Source organism: Perna viridis, chromosome 3 (genome assembly GCF_037379345.1).
Source record: "Perna viridis isolate PV_CMFRI_1.1 ecotype Kerala chromosome 3, ASM3737934v1, whole genome shotgun sequence".
NCBI classification, from domain to species: Eukaryota; Metazoa; Mollusca; class Bivalvia; order Mytilida; family Mytilidae; genus Perna; species Perna viridis.
In genome coordinates, this window is record NC_142447.1 from 60,371,989 (window position 1) to 60,384,309 (window position 12,321).

Below are 12,321 nucleotides of genomic sequence, written 5' to 3' on the forward strand. Positions count from 1 at the left end.
TGTGCCTACAAAAATCCAAACTACTATTGCACTTCAAGGAATAAGTTATGTCTAGTGCTTGTCCCGAACAAAGAATTTTGACTTAAATCATCCGATGAGAAACCATTCAGATTGACGTATTGTGACTAAAATACGGATATGAGATCTCTAAAAATGTTGATTCAAAATAGTCATTTCATTATAGACTTGCTAACAAAGGTTGAAGTAACGTTTCTTTGTCGAAGTAACGTTTAAAATAATGTCTTTGTCCACGAAGGATGACTAAGGTTTCCACCCTAATTCTAGAAACATTGCAGATTTAGGTGTGTTAAGCTTATGCAGAAAATAACCAGCTTTATATTGCCAACTATCCAGCAAATCTTTACTGCCATGTAATGTTGGCAACCAAATCGCTCACGCGTAGGGTTTAATGATAATGATCTATATCCAGAATTTAAACGATTAAAGTCGTCGTATTCTTCTAAAACGTGGATCATGTAGTTTAAGTGCCTATCAGCAATTTCTTTGAGAAAGGTATTAATGTGGTAGTTGACCGATCTATAAATAGCCAAGATAATTATATTAATTTACTTCCTCGATCGAATCGTTTCCTATTTTCCAATATGAGATCTTATTCAACCTCTTTCTTGCCATCGTAACTTTAGATTTTGTTTTATTGGGGTAGGGTTAACTGAAGATTCCATTTTTTAAAATAAATTTGCGAGATTTGGAGCAGAGTCTGAAGTTCTCTTTGAGACTACATCATTACATGCAGTTAATTAATTTGGACGATAGTTCTGTCATTTAACATCAAGGTTGTTCATTATAGAGTAATAGAATACATACCTGCTTAATGCCATCGTCAAAGAAATAGCCGAACAAACCTTCATTTTTTTTTTAATTTTCTATATATCGCCATGATATATACCGCAGACGCCACTCTCCCAGAGTTTCGCAAGAGTCCATCAAGGTTGTTCATTATAGAGTAATAGAATACATACCTGCTTAATGCCATCGTCAAAGAAATAGCCGAACAAACCTTCATTTTTTTTTAATTTTCTATATATCGCCATGATATATACCGCAGACGCCACTCTCCCAGAGTTTCGCAAGAGTCCATCGAGCCAAATCCTATCGAAGCCTTTGGATATATAAAAAGGTGATATACACATGTTTATTTGTGCATTAGCAAGCTTAAGCAAGTGAGCAAATATCCTGTAAGCTGAATATCTGATTTTCCAAACGCCTATCTTTTCTGAAAGCCTCGTTCTTAGAGTACACAATTGTCAAAAGACAGCATTTAAATAAACCACCTTATTGTATTCAGAGTATTATAAAGAAGACATTGGTGAATGTTCTCCGTAGTAATCAACAACCGTGATTTAAGACTTTTTCAAAGACGTTTATGATTTAGAATGATGTATCTAAATGCATTCAATGAAAACTTTCACAAATGCAGAGTATTTTTAGCATGGTGATTAGTTGCTCATGACAACGATCGAAAGTTGTAGCCCTAGTGCTTGGAACAGGTACATTATATACGCTGATGTGATGGTGGTTTATCGTCAGCATGCGGAGGTTTGTGTCTTGCCTAGTGCTTGGAACAGGTACATTATATACGCTGATGCGATGGTGGTTTATCGTCAGCATGCGGAGGTTTATTTGTGTTTTGCCTAGTGCTTAGAAAGGTACATTATATACGCTGATGCGATGGTGGTTTATCGTCAGCATGCGGAGGTTTATTTGTGTCTTGCCTAGTGCTTGGAACAGGTACATTATATACGCTGATGCGATTGTGGTTTATCGTCAGCATGCGGCGGTTTATTTGTGTCTTGCCTAGTGCTTGGAACAGGTACGTTATATACGCTGATGCGATTGTGGTTTATCGTCAGCATGCGGCGGTTTATTTGTGTCTTGCCTAGTGCTTAGAACAGGTACATTATATACGCTGATGCGATTGTGGTTTATCGTCAGCATGCGGCGGTTTATTTGTGTCTTGCCTAGTGCTTGGAACAGGTACGTTATATACGCTGATGCGATTGTGGTTTATCGTCAGCATGCGGAGGTTTGTGTCTTGCCTAGTGCTTGGAACAGGTACGTTATATACGCTGATGCGATTGTGGTTTATCGTCAGCATGCGGAGGTTTATTTGTGTCTTGCCTAGTGCTTGGAACAGGTACGTTATATACGCTGATGCGATGGTGGTTTATCGTCAGCATGCGGAGGTTTATTTGTGTCTTGCCTAGTGCTTGGAACAGGTACGTTATATACGCTGATGCGATGGTGGTTTATCGTCAGCATGCGGAGGTTTATTTGTGTTTTGCCTAGTGCTTAGAAAGGTACATTATATACGCTGATGCGATGGTGGTTTATCGTCAGCATGCGGAGGTTTGTTTGTGTCTTGCCTAGTGCTTGGAACAGGTACGTTATATACGCTGATGCGATGGTGGTTTATCGTCAGCATGCGGAGGTTTATTTGTGTTTTGCCTAGTGCTTAGAAAGGTACGTTATATACGCTGATGCGATGGTGGTTTATCGTCAGCATGCGGAGGTTTATTTGTGTCTTGCCTAGTGCTTGGAACAGGTACGTTATATACGCTGATGCGATGGTGGTTTATCGTCAGCATGCGGAGGTTTATTTGTGTCTTGCAAGAGATTTAGCTTTCCACGTTACTCCCAAACATTTCCCTTTTTAAGTTCCCGTTTTATACTTGCAGTTTTCAGCTTTTTCATATCTTTATTTGTTACTATGGTATTCTGTCAATTGTTATTCATGTGTATACATTACATTTGTAGAAAATTTGATTTTCAAAGGTTAAAATTTATACTTAACCACAAACAATATGGGATTAAGGTGAAGTAAAAAAGACAAATCTTTGTATATGTAGGCAGGAAGATCTCTCTATATGTAGACAGGAAGATCTCTGTATATGTTGACAGGAAGATCTCTGTATATATAGGCAGGAAGATCTCTGTATATTTAGGCAGGAAGATTATTTAAATTGCTTCTACAACACGAGAATCAAATGAATCAGAAGAATTTGAAATTCCATTTATATAAAACGTAATAAATGAGAGAAAAGTCATTAGAAAAAGTGTACATGTCGATAATGACATGTAGTCACATATAGCCTTAACAATAAAATTAATAACCTATGGATACATGTCCTCTGGCAACACCGTGAGTTAAATGTACTCACTACTCTTTCTGTTGTTGACAGATATCTAGTTTGACATGGCAATGAATGCATCGGGACACTACGACAACCTTCCAGACGAATCCCCTTCGAAAGACAAGAGAAAATACAGTACCCGGGATTTGAACGGGAGTTACATCTTGGCTTGTAGGGGAGAGGAGAGTTTAGAAAACACTGCAGTCGAACCACTATCTCCAATTTCCAACAAAAGTCGGGAAAAGGTCTGTTTTGAACCAAAAGGCGAGACTAAAGTATTACTTTCCGACGTCGGCGTCAGCATCCATGTTAAGATTTTCATGTTAAGTTTTCTGATTAGGTCAGTTTAATGTGAACTGAACTTGGCTTGTGATAGGTCAATCATATTTGATATGCAGTTGTATTAACATCACTTTACCACATTTATACATATGCCCCCACAATCAATGTCTATTTGAAATTTTACGTTATTGAAAAGTTCCATAAATGTAGACAATAAATATGTCCACTTTGGTGGTGTCAAATAGTATTGATATTATAAGTTGTCCGTAATACGTAGAATTAGTAACAAAGTCACCATTAATCAATTGTTGAATAAGAGCACCAATGTGTGACAGGCTAGACCCGTCTCTATGATATACATTGGTCGTATTTAAAGGCCAATTTCCCCCTCCTTTAGCTAGCTATAGCTATACCCCTAGAATATGTCAACTGTTCATAAGACTAACAAATTCCAGAATCAGCTAGCGTGAAAGGCGGTGTAATAATTAAGCTAGTTCCTTAAGAGACTATAGCTGACATCTACGGTGAGTGTGTACCCGCTTATAGTCGAAATTGATACTATTTTCAGTGAAATTTTAGCCCGTTTTAACAGTGCGTTTTATGGGCATGCATCATTATAATACTGCATTCATCAACATCTGATTTAATATATATATTGAAATATAGTTAAAATATTTTGAATTTTTCAGATTTTTTTGGATGATTTATAAGACTCAGACAACTTATACTAGCCATTTAATTCTGCACTGTATATATATATCGCCAGGGTTTGGATGTGATATCTGCCATACTATCACATATGATTCTTGTATGCATACGTGATGTTGCCATGGTTTGGAAGTGACCTATCTGCGATAGCATTACTAAAGAATGCTGTATAGCTGTATACATACGTGATTTTTCCATGGTGTGGAAGTGACCTGTCTGTGATACTACCACTAATGATTGCTGTATAGCTGTACACATACGTGATATTTTCATGGTTTGGAAGTGACCCATATATATATAAACTGTACAATGCAGAATTGAATAGCTAGTATAAGTTGTCTGAGTCATATAAGTCATCCAAAAAAATCTTAAAAATTCTTTTTCAAAATATTTTAACTTTTCTACTGCATATCTTCATACGAACTCTTTGAATATTTTCAGAATTTTATCTCAACAAACAAAAACCTTTATATTTTTAATGCATTCGTATTATAATAGCTATTTGAGTATTCAGGAGCTAGATATTCAGATTACTTGAAGTGATCTAGCTTTATTGTTTAGCCTGAGCACTTGTCTTTTTGTTTATATATACATTAAATATTCAAATAGCTGTTCCAACAAATATTTAAAATGGTAAATTATTATGCAACGTTTTAAATAGCGTATGCTACGAATATCAGATTAAGTCCGTACAGTTTATTGGTTTTATAACATCTTGAATGAATTTTATTGTAAGGTCCACCACGTAGACAATACTGTTTACATCAGTATTGTAAATGAAGATTCAGATGAAGAACACGATCGATCCAAATACAAAAGGTCAAGAATCATCAGCGACAGCATCGCAGATAGGTCACTTCCAAACCCTGGCAACATCACGTATGTATACAGCAATCATCAGTGATAGTATCACAGACAGGTCTCTTCCAAACCATGGCAACATCACGTATGTATACAAGTATCATTAAATATAGCATCATTGAAATTTAACTTCCAAACACTAGCAACATCACGTATGTATACAAGTTATCATTAGCGATAGTATCACAGACAGGTCACTTCCAAACCATGAAAAATATCACGTACGTATACAGCTATACAGCAATCATTAGTGATAGTATCACAGACAGATCTCTTCCAAACCCTAGCAACAACACGTATGTATACAGCTATACAGCAATCATCAGTGATGGTGTCACAGACAGGTAACATTTCAAACCCTGGCAACATCACGTATGTATACAAGTATCATTAGCGATTGTATCACAGACAGGTCACTTCCAAACCATGAAAAATCACGTATGTATACAGCTATACAGCATTCTTTAGTAATAGTATCGCAGATAGGTCACTTCCAAACCATGGCAACATCACGTATGCATACAAGAATCATATGTGATAGTACAGCAGATGTGTCACATCCAAACCCTGGCGATATTACGTATGCTTACAGCAATCTTTAAAAGTCAGGTCATGTTTAAATTCAGATCAGGTTGTTAATAATACAAGAAAAAATAAACAACAGAAAAAAACGCAGTAAGGCCACCTTAAATGGTAGATTCTCATCCAACCTTCAAAAAAATATGGGGCGGACGGGAGGAGTTTTCTTTTATTTTTTTATTTCTTACCAGACATTTGCTAGCCTAATTTTAGCCATTTGAAGTGTAGATATGTTCTAAATCCATAGCCACATCAGTTTCAGAGAAGAATCACCGTTTTAGTTACCAAGAAATGAAAGATTTGTGTGTTATGGTGTTTCCACACCAGAAACTGACACAAAAAAGATCATGATTTTGAAATTCCTGCCCCAATTTATTTTATTTTGTCATTATTTTAGGGGCTGAAGGGGGTGAGAATCTACAAATTAATTTTATTTAGCCTAAAAGGGGACTATCCTGTTAATTGGTATATGATTATCATTGATATATTTTGCTTAAAAAGTATCAATCGGAGTAGTTTTACGTGATTATTTTCTTTTGGTCACCAAAGTGTGTCGTGATCCTAGTTTTATACCTTGAAAATTTAGATACCCAATTTACTTTATTTTGTATTCTATTGATTATATTAATTCATTTATCTAGGAAATATTTTATACAATGCTATTCTTTGTTGCTAACTTTTCTGTGCTTCAGTGCAAACGAGTTGCGACTTATTTGTAACAGTATATCAGATCTTACAACCCTCCCAAATCCAGACTCCAGCCATCTTAGGTATGTTGACACATATCAATCCTCTTTTATCCGAACACTAATGATAAAGATGGTAGAAACTAAGTTCACGACAGAACTATGTACTAAGTATTTGATGATAATTCATTAAATACTCTTCAAATCGATGTTTTAAACCTTAGACAATTAAGTAGACACTATAAAGTGTAAGTACTCACTGTATATATAAAGTAAAATAGCAGTCTTTACATTGATGTCAATGTGATGAAAATGTTCATAATCATAGAGAACCTAGTTCTTGCCACTTAACACGAGCTACATCAGCGACATAAAGCATATCGTTATAAACAGATTTAAAAATGTTTTAAAAGATACCCGATCTTGGTCAGAAACAACCATGTTATCAGTTATATATGTATCTACACGCCGGGTGACAACTCTATTCCATTTATTCTGATTTTAATGTAATCATTGAAAAATAATACGGAAAACCTGACCGCAAACCATAGTGGTGCACCGTATTGGGAAAGATGCCACGTTCCTCGCAAGTTAAAGAACCCTGCTGTGGTATTCGATAGGAGTAGGAACCTTTGCGCTCCGCCACAGGAGGCTAAATTGCCCTACCTTACCCATCCCCCTTTTTCCAGTGGCAATCAAAATTTGTCGACCCTATTATCCTTGTGTCCCATCCTTTTTTTTTCATTTCATGTTCATTTTATCATCCATTTCATGTTCATCGTCTGAATATAGCTGAAATATTGCTGCTCGGACGTTAAACCCCAACAAACAAACAAACAAACATCATTGAAAAAAAATCTACCGTTGGACGCCATCAAGAATTTGTCGGTCGATCTTGTCGTGTCCTGACACTCCATTCTTTGCTTAAGGACATGTCTGTGTTGCATTTCTTAGCTTTCTTCTACAGTAGGCCAGTGGATCCAAGAACAGCACTTTGTTTTAGAATCTAGGTTCATTTCGTGTTAATATTTATGCTTGTTTTTTTTTTTACTCCATTTCCATTGCAGTGTCCGGAACTTTTAAATTTTATTTGTTGCTTTGAAGGGCTCCTTTTTTATCACCATATTGTCAAAATACATGTATTTACGATATACTAAACATAGTTGATTTATTTCAGTGACGCCCCAATTTGTCGTATATGTCATGAGGGTGATGAAGCTGAGGATTTGGTATCTCCATGTTTTTGCTCTGGTACAGTTGGAGCTCTTCATATGACGTGTTTGGAGAAATGGTTGGGCACCGCTGACATGACTAGATGTGAAATATGTGAATTCCAATTTACAGTCTCCAAAAATCCTAAACCATTCACTTGGGTATGATTTTTAGAATGATGGTACAACTTAATTTTTTTTCTACCATACACTAAAGTTGGTGTTCGGGGTTGACCCATTCATCAGTGGTTATTGACTCGATCACATACAGATATCTTTTTTATTGAATATACACAACAATTATATGTTATTTCGTCCTACTTTCCCGTAATTCGGCGCTTTACAAGTAGAAATAACGTCGGTAGTAGAAATAAATCTTTCTATATTACATTTTGTTGACGATGATGGATATCAATGTAAATTGTTTAATTATATATGTTATAATTTCAGTTTCTGAAGAATAAATCATTAGGAAAGGATAGACGTTACTTGATAGCAGACATCTTATGTGCCATTATCTTCATTCCACTAACCCTAGCCGTGTTCACTGGGTGTTTAGTTGGAGCTAGCTACTTTTCAGCCCATGACAAAGATTGGCAAGCAGTAACACTGATCCTGGTGGCAATGACCAGTCTCCTCATTCTGTGTTTGTGGTGCGGGGTGAGTAAGGTGGCAGATTAAGTGCTTTGTAATATATGGTAAAATGGCGAAAATATACAAAACTATAAAACCATTACAATCACATAAAATAAATATTACTTGATGTAAAGCGGGAGAGGTGTACAACTAATTGATAATGGGGCAAATCTTATATTACTCGCAAATTGTTATTATACATTCCGGATATAAGTGTTAACGACTTTTTCTATCAATATTACCTCGCTCCCACGAAAATAAGGTTCTTTTTCAAATGATAACAGGCTCTTTAAGAATTGGCTATGATAAAAAAATTTGCATATTGAAAAATAACATAAATTTTCCATGTGCATATTGTTTATTTCGCGAAGTGGAAAAATAAAATTTTGTCTATTGAAAAATAACATAAATTTTCCATGTGCATTTTTTTTATTGCGCGAAAATTTTTTTCATAGCCAATTCTTATAAATTAAGTTTAAAACTTTTTTTATCTTTAAACATGAGAAAAGTAGCTCCGAATTTAACTGAATAGGGGCGTGTCAATATTTTTTTTATTCATTATTGTAAGACTCCGAAAAAATGACGATGTTTAAATTTTATACAACGGAAAATATTGAAATGACTTTATTAAAATTGGGAAACATGATTCTAGCCTTTCCCACGAATTATATACAGCGGTCATTGAACAGGATTCTAGATTTTCCCACGAATTATATAGAGCGGTTATTGAACACGATTCTAGCCTTTCTCACGAATTATACAGCAGTTGTTGAACGCGATTCTAGCTTTTCCCACGAATTATAGAGAGCGGTTATTGAACACGATTCTAGCTTTTCCCATGAATTATATTGAGTGGTTATTGAACACGATTCTAGCCTTTCCTAAGAATTATATAGCGGGTTACTGAACACGATTCTAGCCTTTCCCACGAATTATATAGCGGTTGTTGAAAACGATTCTAGCCTTTCCCACGAATTATACAGCGGTTATTGAACACGATTCTAGATTTTCCCACGCAATACATACAGCGGTTATTGAACACGATTCTAGCCTTTCTCACCAATTATATAGATCGGTTTATGAACACGATTCTAGCCTTTCCCACGAATTATACAGCGGTTATTGAACACGATTCTAGATTTTCCCACGCAATATATACAGAGGTTATTGAATACGATTCTAGCCTTTCCCACGAATTATATAGAGCGGTTTATGAACACGATTCTAGCCTTTCCCACGAGTTATACAGCGGTTATTGAACACGATTCTAGCCTATCTCAACAATTATATAGAGCGGTTTATGAACACGATTCTAGCCTTTCCCACGAATTATATAGAGCGGTTATTGAACACGATTCTAGCTTTTCCCACGAATTATATTGAGTGGTTATTGAACACGATTCTAGCCTTTCCTAAGAATTATATAGCGGTTACTGAACACGATTCTAGCCTTTCCCACGAATTATATAGAGCGGTTATTGAACACGATTCTAGCCTATCTCAACAATTATATAGAGCGGTTATTGAACACGATTCTAGCTTTTCCCACGAATTATATTGAGTGGTTATTGAACACGATTCTAGCCTTTCCTAAGAATTATATAGCGGTTACTGAACACGATTCTAGCCTTTCCCACGAATTATATAGCGGTTATTGAACACGATTCTAGCCTTTCCCACGAATTATATACAGCGTTTATTGAACACGATTCTTGCCTTTCTCACGAATTATATAGAGCGGTTATTGAACACGATTCTAGCCTTTCCCACGAATTATATACAGCGTTTATTGAACACGATTCTAGCCTTTCTCACGAATTATATAGAGCGGTTTATGAACACGATTCTAGCCTTTCCCACGAATTATATAGAGCGGTTATTGAACACGATTCTAGCCTTTCCCACGAATTATATAGCGGTTATTGAACACGATTCTAGCCTTTCCCACGAATTATGCGGCGGTTATTGAACACGATTCTAGCCTTTCTCACGAATTATATAGAGCGGTTTATGAACACGATTCTAGCCTTTCCCACGAATTATATACAGCGTTTATTGAACACGATTCTAGCCTTTCCCACGAGTTATACAGCGGTTATTGAACACGATTCTAGCCTATCTCACCAATTATATAGAGCGGTTTATGAACACGATTCTAGCCTTTCCCACGAATTATATAGAGCGGTTATTAAACACGATTCTAGCTTTTCCCACGAATTATATGGAGTGGTTATTGAACACGATTCTAGCCTTTCCTAAGAATTATATAGCGGTTACTGAACACGATTCTAGCCTTTCCCACGAATTATATAGCGGTTATTGAACACGATTCTAGCCTTTCCCACGAATTATATACAGCGTTTATTGAACACGATTCTTGCCTTTCTCAAGAATTATATACAGCGGTCATTGAACACGATTCTAGCCTTTCCCACGAATTATATAGAGCGGTTATTGAACACGATTCTAGCCTTTCCCACGAATTAAATACAGCGTTTATTGAACACGATTCTAGCCTTTCTCACGAATTGTATAGAGCGGTTTATGAACACGATTCTAGCCTTTCCCACGAATTATATAGAGCGGTTATTGAACACGATTCTAGCCTTTCCCACGAATTATATAGCGGTTATTGAACACGATTCTAGCCTTTCCCACGAATTATGCAGCGGTTATTGAACACGATTCTAGCCTTTCTCGCGAATGATATAGAGCGGTTATTGAATATGATTAAACCTGGTGCCTGTATCAAGTCAGGTCAACTTTGCGATTTGAACCCTGATATTTCCACTTGTTATACGAGCTTTCCTTTTTTACTTTTGTCCAGAGTTTTTTTGTTTTTTTTTTTGTTATTACCCTACACTGAAGACAAAGGGTGTACGTACTCTTTTATATTAAATGACATTAGTGCTTACCATTATTCTTTATTTTCAGTTTACTCTCAGGAGAAACTATATCCTTTGTTCCACATGGCGGGAACATTACCGAGAAGTCAAAATTAAGTACAACCCACCAGATAAAAATAATAACCGGCAACCATTCAACAGAGAAGCATCTATGTCCGGCCGTAAGCTCCTTGAAAAACCAGCACTGGAATCAGACGCCATGTCTCCAGACTTTCATAACAAAAGTATAACCAGAAAAATCACATATGAAACATCTCCCAGCTTTCAAAAAAAGAAACATGTTGATAAGGTGGAGACCGAGAACGAACGGTGTACGCTAAAACCTGGAACACCTTACGTTCGGAAAAAGAGATGGTCATTGAAAAACGCTAAGGATGAACCGGTCTTAACCGAGGATATCAAAATACTAGAACTTCACCACAATGATGCACATGTATATAACAAACACTTAGACCGTGTACATGTCCATTCTACATCTACTCCAGCCAAGGAAGATTCCAGGATAAGTGCCTTTGAAGAGAGACGGTGCTCTGCTACACCCATACATCGTCTGCCATATATTGCTGTTCCACTGCAGACATGTCAGATGGAGATATCACATCCGGGTATGTTTGTTGAGACACCCTATTCAGTAATTCACTCCAACAAGACCACAAGGAAAGGGCTTCTGGCTGTTGCTGCCGAAGATTTATGCATAAACAGTTGCTCCATCCCACCAGATGGTTTCTATGAAAATGGAAAATAAATGGCCATACTTTGTTTATGCATTCCGACCTATATAATGTCATATTTTGTGTTGTCTGGCAGCCAGTTTCAATCAAATACATGTAAACCATTTATTTTTTTTTTAGCTTACCTGACCCGACGGGCCATGAGATATTTTGCCATCACTTGGCGTCTTAATGATGTTATGATCCTTATGATAAGTCCCACAGTAGTCTCCATGTGTTGTTGTCGGACGACTCCTTGTTGGAGTTATTCCCCTTGACAGGTGAAAAATGACGGTTTTGCAGCCGATATCTTTGAAAACTATATTAGGAAAACAATGAAATGATCCTAACGATTAGGCCTACAAAAGTCTCTTCATGGGTCAAAGTTGTTGGACGACTCTTTGTTAGAGTTATTGCCCTTGAAAGGCAAACTATTACGTTCGTTGTAGTTTTCAGCCAATATCATGAAACTATAATAGATAAAATTAACTTTCAACAGATAAAATGATCTTTATGATAAATTGTCAAACGACTCCTTGTTAAGAGTTATAGCCCTTGAAAAATGACGGTTTTTGCAGTTTTCATAATCT

The 12,321-nt window shown here is 36.4% G+C and overlaps 1 protein-coding gene across 4 annotated transcripts; it reads left to right on the forward strand.

Annotated features, from left to right (window-relative positions):
* Nucleotides 1–2,000: 2,000 nt before the first annotated feature.
* On the forward strand, nucleotides 2,001–11,856 carry LOC148623189 (uncharacterized). Of its 4 annotated transcripts, XM_088573788.1 has the most exons (7): nucleotides 2,173–2,563; nucleotides 3,201–3,397; nucleotides 4,879–5,021; nucleotides 6,275–6,352; nucleotides 7,446–7,641; nucleotides 7,930–8,139; nucleotides 11,050–11,856. In XM_088573788.1, exons 2-7 carry the CDS (start codon nucleotides 3,215–3,217, stop codon nucleotides 11,764–11,766), a joined length of 1,527 nt encoding a protein of 508 aa, XP_088429914.1. In that variant the 5' UTR covers nucleotides 2,173–2,563; nucleotides 3,201–3,214; the 3' UTR covers nucleotides 11,767–11,856. The 4 variants fall into 4 exon arrangements, with proteins under 4 accessions (XP_088429912.1, XP_088429914.1, XP_088429911.1 ...); XM_088573786.1 differs by lacking the exons at nucleotides 2,173–2,563; nucleotides 6,275–6,352 and adding an exon at nucleotides 2,001–2,073; XM_088573785.1 differs by lacking the exon at nucleotides 6,275–6,352 and having other exon boundaries at nucleotides 2,177–2,563.
* The last annotated feature ends 465 nt before the right edge of the window (nucleotides 11,857–12,321 follow it).